This window comes from Trachinotus anak, unplaced genomic scaffold, assembly GCF_046630095.1.
Source record: "Trachinotus anak isolate AG129_WGS33_773 ecotype Australia unplaced genomic scaffold, CSIRO_AGI_Tana_v1 ptg000004l, whole genome shotgun sequence".
NCBI lineage: Eukaryota > Metazoa > Chordata > Actinopteri > Carangiformes > Carangidae > Trachinotus > Trachinotus anak.
Genome location: NW_027273855.1, coordinates 14202981 through 14222098, shown reverse-complemented (window position 1 = coordinate 14222098; position 19118 = coordinate 14202981). Strand labels below are relative to the sequence as shown.

The 19118-nt window shown below is 39.4% G+C and overlaps 2 protein-coding genes across 3 annotated transcripts; one reads left to right on the top strand and one right to left on the bottom strand.

Moving 5' to 3' along the window:
* Nucleotides 1–402: 402 nt before the first annotated feature.
* On the bottom strand, nucleotides 403–3068 carry dnajc22 (DnaJ (Hsp40) homolog, subfamily C, member 22). The gene is made up of 4 exons (XM_071476226.1): nucleotides 2938–3068; nucleotides 1439–2048; nucleotides 1047–1339; nucleotides 403–894 (listed from the first exon to the last, which is right to left on the bottom strand). Exons 2-4 carry the CDS (start codon nucleotides 1986–1988, stop codon nucleotides 718–720), a joined length of 1020 nt encoding a protein of 339 aa, XP_071332327.1. The 5' UTR covers nucleotides 1989–2048; nucleotides 2938–3068; the 3' UTR covers nucleotides 403–717.
* A 1017-nt stretch (nucleotides 3069–4085) lies between these two features.
* On the top strand, nucleotides 4086–18995 carry lmbr1l (limb development membrane protein 1-like). Of its 2 annotated transcripts, XM_071476221.1 has the most exons (18): nucleotides 4086–4334; nucleotides 9601–9758; nucleotides 9854–9938; nucleotides 11702–11735; nucleotides 12075–12214; nucleotides 12813–12916; nucleotides 13049–13172; nucleotides 13263–13331; nucleotides 13421–13485; nucleotides 14536–14608; nucleotides 14715–14801; nucleotides 14931–15007; nucleotides 15099–15176; nucleotides 15273–15346; nucleotides 15586–15676; nucleotides 15762–15828; nucleotides 16367–16528; nucleotides 17062–18995. In XM_071476221.1, exons 2-18 carry the CDS (start codon nucleotides 9726–9728, stop codon nucleotides 17145–17147), a joined length of 1449 nt encoding a protein of 482 aa, XP_071332322.1. In that variant the 5' UTR covers nucleotides 4086–4334; nucleotides 9601–9725; the 3' UTR covers nucleotides 17148–18995. The 2 variants fall into 2 exon arrangements, with proteins under 2 accessions (XP_071332322.1, XP_071332321.1); XM_071476220.1 differs by lacking the exon at nucleotides 9601–9758.
* The last annotated feature ends 123 nt before the right edge of the window (nucleotides 18996–19118 follow it).

Below are 19118 nucleotides of genomic sequence, written 5' to 3'. Positions count from 1 at the left end.
CAGAGCTCTTGATTCACTGATTGTCGAATGCATCGATGCATGTCAGCTCTGGGTGCAGGTGGCAAAAAATGTGGTAAAATTCATGCTATAAGAATAAAGGCGAAACAGAAGACTCTAGACTGCTGCGCGCCTATTAATATCTATTTGGAGAAATACTCGCCCACAAGCTGGCCAGTAAACTGCTGGGTTTAGTCAAATTATTCTTTGAAAATTCAGACACTTTTTGTAATCAAGGCCTCTTCCGGAAATGTTGGTGGGGAATGGAGAGGGCGGGTTATTTTGCAATTTCTCTTTCTCTTTGGCGTCTGTCAGTATGCCCCCATTACATAATTATCACACCGTTCACTACTTACTTTTAGTATTCGTGCGGTGAAATGAAAGGATGGTCTATGTGCAAGGCGGTGGCAGCTCAGCTTTTAATTGCAAGCAAGCAGACATTCAAACATAAGTAAAATTGTTATGATGAATAGTTTATGGTGTTGTTACACACAAATGACCACGAGGTGGCAGCAAACTCTGCCAATCAGACAGCTGTTAAAATGCTGTCGGACAAGTGGAAGCATGTTTCTAACAAACGGTGATGTCAACACACTGCAAGTCTCGAGTTGATTTATGTTCCATGAACAATAGAAAATGATGACTGAGAAACGATGCAAGAGTCTCACATCCCTTTGCCCTTGCAACTCTTCAGGGCTGTCAACATGGAATAAAGGGCAACTACTTGAATCGATGGGGTCTGTGCCGACGCAGTAGGACCTCATAAGCCTCTTGGATCTTTACAAACATTGCCTCAGCATCCTTCCTGGGGTTGTGGTCTGGATGCCATGTCTTTGCCAGCTCCCTATAGCTTCGAGTTACCTCTTCAAGAGAGGCCTCTGTTTCCAAAGACAATACCTGCAACACAAATAAATACACAGGTTATAAATTATGATTATACCATAGCAATAAGTTTACACTAAAAATATAGACACTGATATAAAGTATACACCTCAAACTGTAGCTATCTTAATTCATCACTTACTTTTTAGAGATATGCAAATGCTTACCTGCAGCGCCTCTTTTTCTTTCTCAGTGTACTCTTTGAGCAGTATTTCCAGCACCTTCCTCCAAGTCTCTTCATAATACCCCCCTCCAGTAAGAACACACAAGATCCGATATGGCATTAAAAGAATGTACTCCAACACACTTCTGAGCCAAGGTAGAAACCAGAAAATATCCAGCAGTGCTGCTACACAGTCAGACAGGTAGTATAGTGTGGCTGTGGTGTTATGGAAAATACAGTAACCCAGCGGAGCAGAGAAGGCCAGCCAAGCTAGACCCAGCCTGTAAAGCCGTGGACCTGGGCAAAAGACGGGAACAAAATATAATTTTAGTAGGCGAATGTTATTAATGTGAAAAAGGAAAACAGCCGATGTTATCATATTTGTGAGATGATCACCTAGTTCCTGTGTGCTCTGAGGTGTCCTTGGTGGTTTGAACCTGCGGTGCTGTGCAGCAGTGACACTGGCAGCCAGGCTAATAGGGAGAGGTGACAACGTGCTGCCATAGAATATTGGGGAGGTTATGAGACAAGTAGTTAAGGTTTTTTGGAGATCAGAGGTCTGTTGACCAATACTGGACACCAGATGTACCCCTGCACCCACACATAAAGGCAGAACTATCAAGTAGAAGAAACTAAGGGAGTTCAGTCCTATCAAAGCCACGGTGCCAAAGTATATCCCAACACACACCTGACCAGCAAATCTGACAGGACTCACAGGTGGAGGGACCATGGTGGGGGGTCTTTTTCTCTCACTCTCTGCGTCTTGATTGGCCTCACCAACGTAAGCAGGGATACGTATGACCTCTCTAACCCAGCCAAACCCAAACCCTCCCATGGTTAGCATCCATAGCAGAGCATGGCTGTCTCTTCCTAAATATAAGTGGTGAAGGCCCCAGGGTCCACCTATTGCCCACAGGGCATAGGTTACCATTACACTTTTTACCATCCTATGGCCTCAGTAGATCAGTCTCTGTTCAGGTGAGTATTAGTCATTCTTGATGAGTACCTGCAATGGAGTAACACAAGAGGTAAGTCTTATATCCATGTTTAAACAATGTGAAAATAAGTCCACAATTATTCTTTATTATTCAGATGTGAGCCAATGTAGGTGTCAGTGTTTCTAGATTATTTTATTTGGCTGGAATTATATATTAGGCCTGCATCTTTTATAATCAGTGTCATATGCTTTATTGCTTTATTCATCCATCGCATGCTTTCATTTTAAAGAATGGAAACCTTTATATATTTACTATTTTCTATCTATTTTTATATTATTTATAATACCATGTTGACAGCTATTTTATATATTTTACAATGTGCTTTTTATCATATCTTTGATCACATCAGACTCTTTCATCCCATGTGCTCACAACATTTTATGAATATCTTTTTATGAATATTTTCCAATTTAGTACAAGGCTGTGTTACGTTTCCCTCTATAATCTGTGTGCTGCTGGTATCTTGGCCAGGACACTCGGGGGGATTTTTAATCTCTACTATCTACTTTCCTGGTTAAATAATATATTATATAAGAGGGATTTATGTTGGCTCATGATGGGCATTGTCATGTTGACTTGACTTATTACCTGAGCCAAAACATGGTAGGCTGTAACTGTCTGTTATTACACGTTTTGTTTTTTGTTTTGCTTTGTTTTGCCAGAACACATACAACAGTCAGCCTCAACATTAAAACAGATAACTGGTTTTAATGTTGTGGCTAATCAGTGTATTACACGTTATAGTCTGCAGTCAGAAATTCAGATGTTAGGCCCCAACCTTCCCCTTTAGCCCAATTGTCATTTAGAAAAGCTACACCAGACTGACCTTTCAATTGTTTACTTCTTTATACATTTAAGATATATTTGTTTTTGTCTAATAAAGACTAGATTACTTACTGAGCCCATAATTTCAAATCCTTCTCCCGATAAATCCTTTCCAGTCCTTTCCGTAGTTGAAGTTGCTGCATGTTGTTGCAACAGTTGGACTTTGGATCATGACACTGAAATTAAGCTATGGCCTTAACACATGATGTGCCTCACCATTTAGGCCACTTAATCATCTCAAATGAAAAGGTGAGGCAAAAGTCTAAAGATAATGTATGTAAAAATAAAAGACACTATGTTGGCTAAATGCTTCAAAGAGTGCCATCATTTATTATGTAAATGTTGCGTTGCACACAGTGCTATAAACAAATTAAGAATCTTGAGCCCTCAACTAAAATCTAATATAAAATTCCCATATGTGACAAAAATGCCAAAAAAAAAAAATTTATCATTAATCAACGAATCCCAAGCCTATACCTGGAAAAAGTTATGAAAATCAGTGGTAGGCTATTTTTGTACAATCAGTAAAACCAGCAATAAAATATTAGCTTTTTGTGAAATCTTTGTTCTCACATTTTTGCTCAAAAATACATAAGCATTATTGGGAAATCATAGTTGAAGTAATAATATAAAAGTAGTCATTATACAGACTACAGGCTTTTGGAATGGCCCTCACAGTCCCCTGACTTTGACTTCATTGAAAATCTGTGTAGAGATCTTAAACATGCTGTGTATGCAAGATGGAACCAAAATATCTCACGACTTGAAGTGATCTGCAAGGAAGAGTTGGTGAAAACTCCTGAATCGAGAAGATTTAAAAAAAAAGCTGCTTACAAAAAGCATTTGCTAGCTGTGATATCTGCCAAAAGTGTGGGGGGTAGACTTGGTAAGGTGCCCAATTGCTGTTTTCATTTTTCAAGTTAATGCAATAAAGCAGAAGAAAGGCCAAAAGGTCACAGTTACAGTAACAGGTCAAAAATCAAGAAAACATGTAATTTGCCTAACAGGGTTCCCAAACTTTTAAATACAAATGTAAACTGGTAGATGCTGTGAAATACACGGGCACAAACATTTAATGTATAAATGGCTTCACTGGTATGTTCAGTATGTTAAATAACCTAGCCTAAATCTAATGACGTCAAACTATGAATTATAATGATGATTGACAGCTACCTGTGGCTGTCCCTCCACTCTGTGTAGCCCCGCCCCCTGACGACCCCTCCTTGTTTGGGTTTGTTATCAGAGCTGAGTGTAGCAGCAGGCTAGCCCAGCCGTTTGAATGCAGTGCGACCAAGCAGCCGCAAACCCCGCTGCGTTTCTCAGAAGATGCCCCGTCTTTTGACTTTTTAAACCGTCTTTCTCCACAGCGCTTTAAGCCTGAGAGGATACTGTAATGGTTTCGGAGAATGGAAACGGACGACGTGTCGGTTAGAGAGCAACTTTTCCACAACCGCGTCCGGGAGACCATAGTAAGTACCGCTGAGCTAAGGGAACCGTCGGTTAATATGCATATGAGGGTCGCCAGGAACAATAAAACATCAGCCACCTAATCACTGCAAGAAAGACACGTTGTCTAACTCGTTAAGCCTTTGTTTCGCATGTATTGGTGATTGCTCAACTTTCAGATATGAATCGTACAAGCCTCACGTTTCGGCACCGAACAACGCTATCTGTGGCATTAAACATTTACGTGACTTTTTCGTTACGTTAACGTTTGAAATTCGCTTGTCCCGGCAGTTAGCGGGACTTCTGCACACACGGTGATTATTTCACGGATGCAGCTGGTTATGACACAGTCGTGTGGCACAGGGACATCCTACTCAGCATCTGAGCTCTTCTATTGTGTTCGTAGGGTCTCTTCCAAGTCTTCTTTTAACTGTATGGCATGGGTTGGAAAACTAGTTCACATTTTCTCTTCTACTATACAGTTAGTAATGCGTTTTACCCATTTTGCCGTTCCCACTCTCAATGACTGACTGTGATTTGTGTAACACCGGCAGTCCCTGTTGAACTTCAGACTTGCCAGAAAGATAAGTTCAGTTACAGCAAGGAACATGGATACTGACCTTTAACCCTTTAAAGTACAATCAGATCTCATTGGCAGTTCATTTCCAGAGATTAGAGGTATTTTTGATACAGTGTGCCATTAAAAACAACATTTTTGCTGCTGCATGTTTAGAATCAGTGGTTGACTTGTCAATTACTAATGGTTTTCTCAACTGTAAATAGATAAGAGAAAACTCTAAACCTAGATATTACTGGTACTGCAAGTGGAGTCCATTGTGGAGATGTGCAAAATCCGTGCTGCTGTAGAATGTAAAAACTTAAGATCTCCAAGAGAGATTGAATTATTGCAATAACCTAAAATAGAGTAAATGAAGCCAAATACATTTTTCAGAGCAGACATTTACTTGTCATAACAGCAAAACTACAGAAGTAACTAATCCCATTAATAATGACTGCATTATGTTAAGGTGTTCCCTGGGCTCAGATATTGTATTGGGCACTTCATCAAACTGAGCCATGGGTGGTGGTATAAGTTACACTTGTGCTTTTCGGGTTATGACAAGTCAAAATGTCTGCCGTGGAAAAGGTTCATTGTTTTGAATTGTAAAAACATCAAAAGGAAAATAATCTGATGCAATTCAAGTGTTTATGAAAATGACTCAACTCAACAACACCAGCTCCATTTCTGTTTACGGGGGGAAAGTTAAGATATTTAAAAGTTAAAGTTATTAGTTACTCATAGAATTAACTTTACATGAACAACAAATGAAGTCCCCATATTTATTCCTATGCCCTTGTTTGTCATTGTCCCTTTCACCTAAAGACCTAATGCTATTAGTCGACACCCCCTTCTTAAGCCACTGGCTGGCCTCATGTCTCCAGCTTACCACCTCTTCACAGTGCTGCCTCAGACTGGTCAGCTGCCCCTGCATTTCTGGTTATTAATGGCTTTAGGCAAAGTTTATCATTGATCATCTAATTTTACAAATGATCAATATGTGGCAGCAGTGTAAGTACCACTTGTATTATGTCATGTACCAGAGCATCCAATTGATAAAGGCTCAACATTGCAAAACCAGATGGATAGATATTGTAGACTGTTAAATACAGCAATATTCATGTTTGTACAGATAATGCAAATACCCTTGCTTCATTAAGCATTAAGCAAGAGATGAGACTGTGTTGAGGCCCAGGTCTGGGGAATGCAACAAAAACATTTCTGCTGCATTGAAGGTTCCCGAGAGCATGGTGGCCTCCATAACTGGTTTCCTCCATGGATTATTGAGTGTAGATTTATGAGGTTTAAAATATATATATTTTAATTTTAGCATAAGGCTACAACATAACAATATGTGGAAAAATTGAAGGGGTCTGAATGCACTGTGTAAGCTACTAACATTTTTTTTTGTTGGCAGAGCATCTAGAAGCTCATTGATGTGTAGATTTTATTTAAAGCATTTGAAAACAATTCAGATATTAAAATGGTGTATTTATTTATTATATCCTTATAATCTGAGGGGCATACATTGGAAAGAGCAGGCCTTGAGGCCAGAAAAGAGCCCTCTCTCAGTGCTCAGAAGACAAAAGGATAATTTACATAATAATAGTACTCGATATATATATGTTGAAGCACAGACAAATAGGGAATTTTCTGCTTGACTGGTAGAAAAAAGGCAGTATTTATGTGGTGTGTTAACTTTGATACAAGTTTTAGTGAAAATCCTTTCAGAGGCTCCAGTTGGTGGCTAGTTTCATTCTTTCCAAATCATAAAAAGATAACATTGATTTTGATATTATTTCTTTGCTTGAAAGAAAAAATATCAAGGAAAGATGTAGCTCAAAATTCATACATTGGCTAAGTGGTGCCCATTATATGTTCTTTAAATCGATGAGTAAGCAAAATTCCAAGTTAATCAATAGTAAAACTTTATTCCAGTCAGATGTCTGTCTTTTCCTGTGCTGATGCAGCATGCATATCATCTTAGATAACAGTCAAACGTAACAAGTGTAGATAAAAATAAAATTGTCTACGTGACATGATGTTAGACGGTAGAGCCAGGAGTACACTCCCACAGGTCACACCCTGAGCCTTGAGGGATCAAGAAGGATCAATGTTTAGCAGAATAAAAGGTTACAGTAACACCTTTCTTTAGAGAAATGGGACACTGAGCATCTGCACATATTCAGATATAGAGCCATGCCATGTTATTTATAAAAGATTAAATCATTTTAAAAGTCCACTACACCTAACGTGTTTCTTAGGAATTATGTTCTGTCGGATTTTTCAAAGCACATTGTCACTATTGTCGTTCATTTTTTATTGTCAAAGACTTAATTACTGGAATTTGAGTTGTTGCTGCTCTACAGTTTTACATCACTAAGCTATTAAATATTGAATAACACATTAAAATGATCAAAACAACATACTGTCACTGCCCATCGTCTTTTGGATTAGGATGGCAATGCCAAAGTTATTTCTGGATGTTGAATAAATCTTGAACAGGTCTTATCCAATCTATCCTCTTAAAAACAAAGGCTGTCATGCTTTCCCTGAACATGTTTTGCTGGTCAAGAAATGCCCCTGAAATGGCACACTCTGAGGAAGTCCATTTGACATGTTGCAAGGGCATGTGTGCCACTGCCAACCTCTCGCGTGCTCCTTTGAATATTTACAGGAACTACAAGGTTAGGCAAGATGTAAAAACATTTGAGCAAAATAGTTTTTTGCTTGAAGCAGCACAAAGATGTTTAGCTTACTCTATGAATATTAAAATGCTCAGAGTGAACTTGGAGCCCTGGGACTTTGTGTTCAACACAGAGATGTCCCTCTGGATGCTGAATTCCCTTAAACTCTTCCCTGTGGCCTGCTATGTGATGCCAGCTCTTGACACTGCCAATCAGCACGTGTCCACACAAACGTGTTGGACTAACAGGGTGTTATTCTGCCCCTCCGCCTATTTCTCACCCAATACCCATCCTTTGTTCCCTGCTTTCCTTTTGTTGGATTAACTATAGCAAGCTCCTTGCCAAAGTATGCAGCATTATTGAACAATTTTGCACTCTGAGCTGATTAGTTGTTACGCACAGTCCATTGTTTGCATGATACAGCTAGTATGTTACCAATGATACCAATGATTTCGTAACAGATGAAATATAACCTGACGCGCAAAAGAGAAACATACAATTTCTTACACTCAGTGGACAGTTAATTATGTATACGTAGCTAAAACTAATTCAAGCCTACACAACAGCCCTTCAATAAATCTCACCTTCATAAAGGTAATAATCATTTTCTGTTTTTGTTGAAAGTGTTTGAGAAAGCTCTAAGCTGCACTGTGGAAATGTTTTGATCAATGCTTGTGATCTGGTAACATCAGTTCATTCATCTGTCAGTCCAACACTTTGGTGCACTGTATCATCACTTCTGAAAGGATTAGTGTGAAATGTATTACAGACATTCTTGGCCCCCAAAGAAATAATCTTGATTACATTTTCCTATGGGTTTTTTCACTTGTTCAAAACTTTGGCACAATACCTGTTAACCTCACATGCACTTTGATTATTAATGAGAGCATACCACACTGACATGTCAGTGGTAGATGCACATCATGTAGAATGGAAGGTAGTGATGGACCCCCATGATTATGTCTTGCAAACATGCGCTTCTTTATTTACATTTTTTGCCCAGTTGGGGGAAAATCATTTAACTGGTCTCTCTAATTTTTATCTATGGAACAAGTGTAAAATGACCACCACATCCTCATCCAGCAGCAGGCATAACTACAGACCTTTAGTCTTGTTTTATATTTCATTCAAAATATTAAAGGGTTCTAAAGACATTGTCTTTATAAGAAAGTCACTTGAATGTGCACGAGCTGTCAGGCCTTAACATTAACATAGTTAGTTTTAATCTCCACTTTGCCCATGAAAGTTCATATTAGTAGTAACCTTCCTAATATTACTACTTCAGTTTTGCTTACACCCACTCTCACTCATATGTTTTGATTGCACTCCGCTGCTGGAAACTCAGGTTTTGCATTCCACAGAAATGTGTTTGGGATGTGTCGACCACATGTCTGAAAATGTAATTTGTTTGCTGTCACAAGATCCCTTTTTATTGAGACAGGTCCACACAGTTGAGATATGGTTATTTAGATATACAATTAAGAGTGTGTCTGAGCTATGGCTGGGTGTCTACTTAGCTGCTTGAAGTTAATCTGACAGATGTGGAGATACATTTTTGCTAAGGGGTGGTTGTTTTCATGTACAGTTCATTGAAGTGACTACTCTTTCATGTTTTTCATGGTCATACAAGTGATTTACCTCAGTCTTTGTCGTGAAATACTGATAGCTGTTCCAGACAACAGATTGCTCATTGAATATAGGTTTAACCTAAATTTGGTGGTAGATTTAGTGTAATGTCAGACGTGATCTCTTACAGGCAGTATGGGGGTTAGCTGCCACTGGTATTAACCCTTCTTTTACTTCCCTTAATCCTTCTTAGTTTATCACTGTCACCCATTTCGCTCTCTTTTTTTGGAATATAGTGGTAATCTTCAGACTCCATCTGTCTCTCTTGGCATTGGGTTAGAAGATGGGTTATGTTTTTGGCTGTTTGCATTTGTAGCAATGCATAGCCTGTTTTGTTCACTTGTTGCTGTTTATCAGCAGAAAACAACACTATGTTCTGTGACCCTATGTTTGCCATTTCTTCTCCTCTCCCTACAGTTTTGTCTTTGGTACATTTGCCACCTATCCACTCTCACTTCTAAGACAAAATGTACAAAGAATATGAGCCAGCCTATATGAGCTTGTCAGTATTATTGGAAGGAACATGACAATCGGTTAACAGGATGCACTTTCTTGATGTGATTGCCTGCGTTAAAGTAAGAAAAAGAAATGACACTCTTTCCTATTTAGCCACTTTCTCAAACTGCAAAGCAAAAATGACAAATAAAATTCCTCTCTGTCTCTCCCGCAGATCTGTGTGCTCCTGTTTACATGCCTTTACATAGTCTCCTACCTCATACTTACCCACTTCAAGAAGACTGCAGAGTTTGTCACGGGTGAGTTTTTTAAAGTCATTCTCTTGCTGGATTTTAATAAGCACACCACAATAACTTCTCTGTGAGAAATGTTTCCATCAAAGGCTCATGGAGAATTGCCAGGAGGGGAATTGATGGCGTTGACAAGCGAACTGATTACAGTGGAGTATGTAGGCCACACTTTTTAAGCAAGCACAGGTGCTGTTCAGAAGCTACACATTGTGTTGTGAGCAAATAGTCTCTTATTTGTAGTTGGTGGAGGCAACAGGGTTTTTTTTCTCTAACCTTATTTTAAGCTTGATGATGCTCAGACAAGAAATAAAATGAATATTGCCTTTGCTCACAAATGTAACAAATGTTTTGTAAAATAGTTTGTTTCTAGAAATGTACATGTAGGTTTGAATATTAGCCATTCCATGTTTGGATACATGCTTAAATATAGCTTAAGTTTGAACACTACCATTCCATTTGCTCTGGACCTTGGCTGGCGCAGCCCCGAACTGCAGAGGGCATGTTTTGTAACATGTAACCACCACCTCCGGCGGGGATGGTGGAGGGGCGGTGAAAAATGTTGCTACAAGATAAACAGTGTAGTAAAACAGGATTTTTCAACAAACATATACTGTACAACCAACATTATGAAACTAGCTAAATTGTGCTCTGAGTTACTGACTTTTTTCACGGAAGGGACACTGTAAAAAAAAAAAAAAAAGTTTTTTTTAACACAGTATTCACAATTAACAACACTGTAGCTTACAAACAACCATTTGCATAAATGCAACATACCTCATGCACTTTGATCACTGTCATTAAAGATAAAAAAAAAGTTTAACCTTCTACAGTGTGACTGAGCTGACAGTTACATAATAAATCCAATAACTTGCCACTATTGGAAGCAGATGTAGGATGTCCGACTAGCCAGGTCTCTGCTTTGCTGTGGCTGGGCTGGGCTGGAACTTGAGACATGGCCATCTCGTTTTTTTCTCGTTCCTGTGTTTTGGAAACCTGCTATGCATTAGCCTGTTGTTGTAAATATTGTCCATCCATGAACAGCAGCAGAACGGTTGTGCCTTGCAGCTAAATAACACTTTACAGAGCTGTTTTTGAAATTAAGGAGCTAAGAACTGGTTTTCGCTCCTCAGGCTTTACCTCGTTGAACAGCTGTGCCAACATTTGTGTTGGAAGAAGTAACAGTATCATGTATTGTTGTGTGCATTATTAAGTACACCAACTCTTACCGTATAGTTTTAGAGATTTGAGTATTGCAAAGATACCTAACATAGCTAAGTTTTTTGGGTTTTACAGTGTTTTGGGCGTACAGTAACATTAACAGATGAGTGCCTTTGCTATTCTTAATACTCCACTTTTTGCAGTTCTTCTCTGTATGTAATACAGTTGTAACTACAGACTCTAGGTTTTGCTTGAACAGAATGTTCCTAACATGCTCTTCCCCCTCACTCCCTACTCTGAGGCCAGGGAGACTTTGCTTTTTTTCAATGTCATAAGGACATTTTCTGTTACAGATTTCTCCTATATACCTATGTACTGTATATACAAAACACAGACACTGTCTCAATAGGTTTTACCTTTTTAACGATAACACAGACTAGAAGCTGTCTATTAACGTTTCAACACTTTATATGATTGCACTGTGTTTATTTACCCTTGTTTCAACATAGATGTAAAAACAAATACCTGTTGGTTGTTTTTTTTTTTTATTATTAGCAAGTCAGAATCAGTTTTGTAATAGATGTTATCCTACTTGTCTCTCTTCTCTCTTACAGATGATATTGAAGATGCCACAGTCAACAAAATTGCGTAAGTGAAAACCTAATGATTAACTGACCCACAGCAATCTGTTCTCAGTCACTTTGATTAGTGTCAGTGTGAATGGAAGAGCAGATACCTTAGTCAACGTGACAGGCAGTGGCCTGGAGCCATTTGACTGTTGCTTTATTGCCCTGTCTTGTGTGCGCCTGTGTGTTTAGGTAGTTGTTGGCTGGGACTGGGGCACTTCGGTGTCATCCTGCCCTTTGTCCCTACACGCTGTCACTGTATTACCTTATCCCAGGCCACCCTAGTCTGGCGATGATGTTAGGATGAGGCTAAACACAAACACCTGATTTCACTGATGGCCTGTCTTTTTCCGTCTTCCAGGCTTTGGTTGTGTACATTCACCCTGTCTGTTGCGGTGTGTGCTGTACTCCTTCTCCCCATCTCCATATTGTCCAATGAGGTGTTGCTGACCTTCCCACAGAGCTACTACATGCAGTGGCTCAATGGATCTCTTATTCACGGTACTTCCTATTGTTTTTACCAGTTGACAACACCAAAGCAACAGTTGATACTGGTAGAGGTCATTACTGTTAAAAACTGGATCAAGATCACTGGCAATAACCTCCAAATCAATACGACACAGGCCTGTGTCCAAACAGAAGCAGATCATTTTTATGGATAGAGGGGCTGTGACCTTACTGTGTGCATTGTTTGTGTTTGAAAAACTGGTCCAGTTGAGAACCCCAACTCCAATTAAATGACAATGTTTTTTTAATTGACTTATCTAATATGTACTTACAGCTAAGTACACAAGTATTAATAGCTATTAATACAATACTTATAAAGCCCAAAGGTAAACTAGGCATGCAGTGTTTCATATGAAAAAATGTTCTGATGGTGATCTCAGAACATAATCTGTCACATTATTTCATTCCTTTATAATTGTTACACATTCTTGTTTATTTGCACATGTAATTGTCATGCTACCCCGTTTGGCAGAACTATGCCTGTAGGTGGTTTTTCAGTTGTACTGCTGAAATGCTTCACTGCAGTTTTAACCCTAATGAGTGTTTGCACCAAAAACTAATATTTGGAAAATCTGTCTTCCTTCCTTGTCAGGATTGTGGAACCTTGTTTTCCTTTTCTCCAATTTGTCCCTGGTCTTCCTCATGCCCTTTGCCTACTTCTTCACAGAGTCTGAGGGATTTGCAGGGTCCAAAAAGGTACAAATTTTGGCATTCCCTTACAAATGGTAGCTCTAGACCTGCAAACCAATTAAGAAACACTTAACTGTAAATTGACAACATGTGTATTTGAACCTGTTGTTAGCAAGAGTATCTGCTTGGTTTGTGTAGGGGGTGATGGCACGAGTTTATGAAGCAGTTGTGCTGCTGTTGCTGTTGGCTCTGCTTGTACTGGGCATTGTGTGGGTGGCATCAGCCCTGCTCCATGACAACATAGCCAGGAAGAGCCTTTATGGTGAGTCACCTGTGTCTTACCTGAGAATCTCTGAGGGACAATAAGGTCTATTTAATACAGTTGCTTATAGTCTCCTCCTCTGAATTTCAGACCTGTGGGAGTATTATCTTCCCTACCTGTACTCAGGGATCTCTATGTTTGGAGTATTGCTGCTTTTGTGTAAGTATATGTTGATCATAATTACTTGAGCAGCTAGAAACTGTAACATATGACAATTTGATCACCATCTGTGTGTTTTCTCTCCTCAGTGTGTACTCCCTTTGGGTTGTCCCGAATGTTTAGTGTAACCGGCAGCCTCCTGGTCAAACCACGGGTGAGTGACTGACCTTATGTCTAGAATTTAAAAAAAACAAAACACAAGACTAAATGTTTTCAGCTATGCTAGCAGCTCTGTGAGGCTGTATTAAAACCCAGCACATTGTATGCTGTGTCCAAAATCCATACTGTATATAATGTTTTTAAGTTTTCTAAGCAGGTTTTTAATACAAATTGTGTTCACACTAGAAAAGTAACCAGATGAACTATACTCATGGCAGACAATATGCCACTAAATATAACTGATTTTTGAGTGTGCTGTTGATACACACTATTCTCCCCCAGTGCAGTACATAAAGGAAGTGGATGAGCTACTCACTCCTTGATGTCTCTAAGTGGAGTTTAATTGGCAGTAGCTTTCCAAAGTTTGATTGACTGCCATTTTATACTATTGGGGAGTGATACAATGTGTGACATTGGTTAAGTATTTTTTTTTAACTGCTAAAATATTATACTATCACAATTAGTGTTTAGTGCATGCTGCGTAGAATTGGTATGTAGTATGGATTTGGGACACATCTCTAGTTTAGCATGATAATGTGCAAACATAGCTAATTGGCACTAAACATGTGAAGGATATTGGTCATTAGTTTTGCAAGTACTTAGTCAAACCAAAGACAGTTTATTAGACAGTTAAAATTTTTGACCAGATGATGGTCAGGTTAAGGGATCACCAAGGTTATAACAATTCATCCTGAGGCGGAGATTATTATCTGTGCTATATATCATTGCAATCATTCCAGTAGTTGTTGAAACATTTCACGCAAAACCACCATTTCAACTTCATGGTAGCACAAGGAGAAAAGTCAGGGGATCGTCAAAATGTGTAGGATTCATCCATTGGGTGCAACATTTATCTAATTGTTGTTAAGATATTCCAGTCTGCACCAAAGTGGTAGACAGACAGACCAACAGTGCCATCCTTAGAGCCATGCTGCTAGCATGGCTAAAAAGGCGCTTTTCACATAGAGTAGCCTTTACATCAAAAGTTGTTTTGTGGCTCAGAACTGTAATTTCCTAATTGATCTATTTATCCTTTCATCCCCAGCTGTTGGAAGATGTAGAAGACACACTGAGCTGCACTTCATTTGAGGAAGACTCTCTCTCCAGGAAACTGAACTGTAAGAGGGTCACCATGAACACACTCCTCCACCATTTTCTGATGATTCAGTTTAAAGCTGACTGATTGACATTTAGTCTTTATCATGTGTTGTTGTCTAATTGAAGGTGACAGTACATCATGCTGGGTCAAGCTGAACATGGAGGCGATGAAAAAAGAGTACCAAACGGTCCGCAGCAAGCGAATCGCTCTGGGTAAGACTGACTGAACAGGCTACTCTCTGCTGGGTTCCTCACACAGTGATTACACTGTATAGTCATTTGTTGCTGTACACTCATTTGTTGTTGCTTTTTCCTTTTTTTTCCATTTTGTTTTCCACACAGAGATGCGTAGGAAAGCGTCCCCATGGCAGCGAAACTTGGGCTATCCACTGGCCATGCTTGTGCTCCTTGCACTGACGGTACACACCTATTTATTTGCTCTAATTTGCTTTAACTTTCACTCACACCAATGATTGTTTCATTGTATAATTACTGTTTGTGTCTCTTCAGGTGATGTGTGTGTTGATGGTCTGTTTCAATGTGCTGGAGTTGCTTCTGGATGAGACAGCTATGCCCAGAGGAATGGAGGTGAGGATTTTTCCAGGGGGGAATTGTAAACATCTCATGTTGCGACAGCTAGCCATCTGTGCAGATTACTGATTTTTTTATTTTTGTGTGTTCTAGGACCCTCACCTGGGAATGGCCTCCTTCTCTATGTTTGGCTCACTGGGCGCTGCAGTTCAAGTAGTCCTTATCCTGTATCCTTTCATCCCATCCACCTATGAGTGTGTGCACACATAAGTTAACTAGTCATGCCCATTTGGCTGTGACTCAGCCACTAACAGACTGTCCTTCATGTTTGACTAGTGCGTGTGATGTTGACTCATGCCGTTACATTCACATATTTAAAAACACTGATGTACTTTCTGGATGTTGTTTACTATCTGTGTGATTGTATTATTCGTCTTTCCAATGTCGTCCTTAAAATAATTGTCAGCTACCTAATGGTATCCTCAGTAGTAGGGTTCTATAGTTCTCCTCTCTTCACTGGCCTCCTGCCTCGTGCACAGGACACTAACCTCACACAGGTACATGTTACAGTGAGATATAACAATAAGCTAGTGATGTATTGTGTTTAACCCTTATAGTAACCTCTACATTTGTTTGTTTCAGATAATTGCAAATTGTGTTTCACTGCTTATCCTGAGCTCTGCATTGCCAGTCTTTTCACGCACACTTGGTAAGGACATGGCATGAATGACAAATGGAGTATTTATCCCAGTCCCATTCAATTCTAGTTCCACATCATTAAGTTAACTTGCTGCTTGCCGTTGAGGTGCACCATTTTCCCACAATGCCAATGCAGTGCACATAAGAACGTAGTCAGTTACATACAGCTGCAAAACCAAATTTTGGATGCTGGTTAGACAGCTAAAAGAAAATCATGGCAAACATAAAAAGAAAGAATATTTTTTTAATTTTTTTTTTTAAGGAAAAACAGTCGGCTCTCTCTTTTTTATGGTGTGTAAAATTGTTGTATAGGGATTGTACTGTAAGAGTAAACTTTGACAATTGGTATATAACACTTATTGTATACAACTATTATGTAGTGTGGAATTGGGACACAGGATCTAGTATGTTATTATCAAGAGTGAATCAATATTTTATTTGTAGTTTTAGTAACGCCCACAAGAGGGCATTTGTATGCCATGAATACTTTATTTGCACGAGCAAGTGGTTCACATGTGGAACGTTTTCTCTGGCTTCCATTGTGTTAGGGATCACTCGCTTCGATCTATTGGGAGACTTTGGTCGGTATGACTGGCTTGGAAACTTCTACATTGTCTTCCTGTACAACATGATGTTTGCTGGTCTCACCTCTGCCTCCTTGATCAAGACAGTCACCTGGGCAGTTCAAAGAGAGCTCATCCGTGCCTTTGGTCAGTCTATTTTATTTTTGAATTTGTAAAGCAAAATGAAAAGTACTTGTTGTTCAGAATTTTTTCTGTCAGTGGGATTGTGTTGTGCTGAAATTTGTAGCACTTGGATAGCTGTGTCATAGGTTTTCCCACCTTTGGCCGCATTTCCCAATGGGTTGGTCTCTTTTCCTCAGATAGAAAGAATACAATTCTTTCAGGAAAGTGTAAAGGGACAAGAGGAGAGTCAGGTCCCCCCGGGGGGGGACACACACCCTCTAACCCTCCACCCAACACAAACAAGCGTTCAGAGCACTGCCACGCCAAATGCGCACACATATACACGCAATCCCCTTCCTCACAGTACAGATAGCATCTCTGCACCGTGGCAACTTTCTTCCACTTTCCCATTGCCTCCCAACTTACTTTTGTTCTGTGATTAATAGACTTTCATTTCACTTAAATCACTACTTTTCTTAGATTTGCAGATTTTGTGCTCCACCTTGTGATTGTGTGTGACGTTATGGTCCTTTTTTGTTATCTCTCTGTTTTTGCAGGTCTCCACAGACTACCTTTAACTGTGTCACGCTCCACCGTCCCCTTCAGACTCCTCCTGGCCAGTGGACTTTCTAAAATCCAGTGAATTTTCGTCCTCACCGCTGCCTCTCCTAACCTTTTAAACTGAGCCACTACAAGTGTGCACCTATTGGATTAAATGCACTTGCAGTTCAGTCCCCTTGCCAGTTGGTACATAGGTTAGACTGCCCAGTGTGAAGAGACTGGAGAGGGTGACGATTCTGCCTGCATCTGTCCAGTGGGAGCTGTCCATAAAGCTGTGTTTAATGACCAGTTTTTCAGGGTCCAAATTTGTGCAGTTATTTGACTGCAGGACAAGTACTGGTACAAGTGGTTAGCTCAGTTGTGGTTATGACTGGAACAAGGGGGAAAATGATTGCAACCATATTGGCAGTCTTGCTATAGTGGACAATAACAGAGCAATCCCCCCGCAAACTTGATGCCTTACGAAAAGAGGATTCATTGGACAGCCGTTGTTCTGTTGACACATGTGAAAGTCAGCAGAGTTGTTTTGAAATATTACATTGTCGCTGTGACATAATTTCCTCTTCCTGCTTCAGGTCGATTGAGTGCTCTCTTTTTCTCGTAGCTTCCCCACGCTTTCCTCTCCTAGGTTGTACCACTATTTTAAGATTGGGAATCTTACTTCCATGTGTTCAGTGGCCCAGTCTGCACCAGTGTTATGTTAGTAAATGAGAGGAAGTTGTTATTGGGCACAAAAAGGACACCGAATATGTTGTCTATCAGTGATCCACAGGTTACACAGGGAATATATGAGAGTGAGGTGGTAGTCTCAGTGTCTCTTTTACAAACTCGGTTTACTAGTAGAATTATGAGCATTTTCTGTGGTGATTTATTATTTAGCAGGGTTTTTATTTTTTGAAGATGACAGTAAACTTACTGAGTGTGAGGACTAGTCTATGATCTACAAAAACACACTATAAAGAAAGCTTTACTTTTCTCCTATGCAGGACCTTTGAATGCCATGTGACACTCTCTAGGAGAAACTTCTGCCTTAGACCAATCACACTGTGAATTATTAAGAATTTGTGGGGAAGTGCAATATTTTATAAGTAAAAAAAAAGCACACTTTATAACTTCACCAAAAGTAATTTCTAAATTTTCTGTATGCTTTTTATTTTCCTTAAAGTATTTTTTCATCTCATTCCTCTTTGTTGGACATTGGGTAAAAGCTTAGAATAGTCTTGGGATATGTTCAAATAACAAATGTGACCAATGCAGTCCTTTCTGGGGTCAGTTTTTATAATTTGATTGTCTATAAATTCTGTTTATCAGATGTATCTTCTCATCTTCAATGTGTTGGTGATCCCGTGTCACCGTTTGCCATTGCTGCTGTATCAGCAGGTTAATAGCTGTTGGTTTGACCAGCAGGGGACAGTGTCTCTCAAATCCCACATCAACCTCAGTGTTGTGTGAGGCTTACTCTCTCTCTCTCTCTCTCTCTCTCTCTCTCTCGCTCTCTCGCTCTCTCTCTCGCTCTCTCTCTCTCTCTCTCTCTCTCTCTCGCTCTCTCTCGCTCTGGTTAGTTGTTATATGTATTATATATGGAGCACTCTAAGGTTTACTCATTTCACTTTTTTGGGGGGAATTTTCTTTTCGTTTTTGGCAACACAAAGTTTATAATGTGCTGTTTTTTATTTTATTATTTATGGGCATTTTTGGATCTATACTTCACATGTAATTATTCTTTGGATTTTTAACAGTCGTTAAAAATGTTGAATGTGATACAGTTGAAACAGAAAATCTTTAGAGTTGTTCTCAAAGATGAATGAATGAATGAAAATGTTTACTGTTTACTTTTGAAATGCTCTGATGTTTCAGATTTCTTAAAACTGAATTTTTAACAATCATTGTTTTATGAGCAGAAAGCAATAAAATGTCTTTGTATTTTTAACTTATTTTTGTCCTTTTGGATACACACCAAGCACCAAGTTCTACTGTAAACTGTGTCTTTGATGCTGTTAGATTTTATGAAATGTAACTACATCATGAGTTGATCTGATATGTGGCCTGTGGT

Coding starts and splice junctions, on each gene's coding strand:
- dnajc22 (XM_071476226.1), bottom strand. CDS start 1,988: ATGGTAAAAAGTGTAATGGTAACCTATGCCCTGTGGGCAATAGGTGGA. Junction 1,340..1,438: donor TCAGAGCACACAGGAACTAG/GTGATCATCTCA, acceptor TCTTTTGCCCAG/GTCCACGGCTTTACAGGCTG. Junction 895..1,046: donor AAGAAAAAGAGGCGCTGCAG/GTAAGCATTTGC, acceptor TTTGTGTTGCAG/GTATTGTCTTTGGAAACAGA.
- lmbr1l (XM_071476220.1), top strand. CDS start 4,272: ATGGAAACGGACGACGTGTCGGTTAGAGAGCAACTTTTCCACAACCGC. Junction 12,215..12,812: donor CAATGGATCTCTTATTCACG/GTACTTCCTATT, acceptor CTTCCTTGTCAG/GATTGTGGAACCTTGTTTTC. Junction 15,829..16,366: donor AGTCTTTTCACGCACACTTG/GTAAGGACATGG, acceptor CCATTGTGTTAG/GGATCACTCGCTTCGATCTA.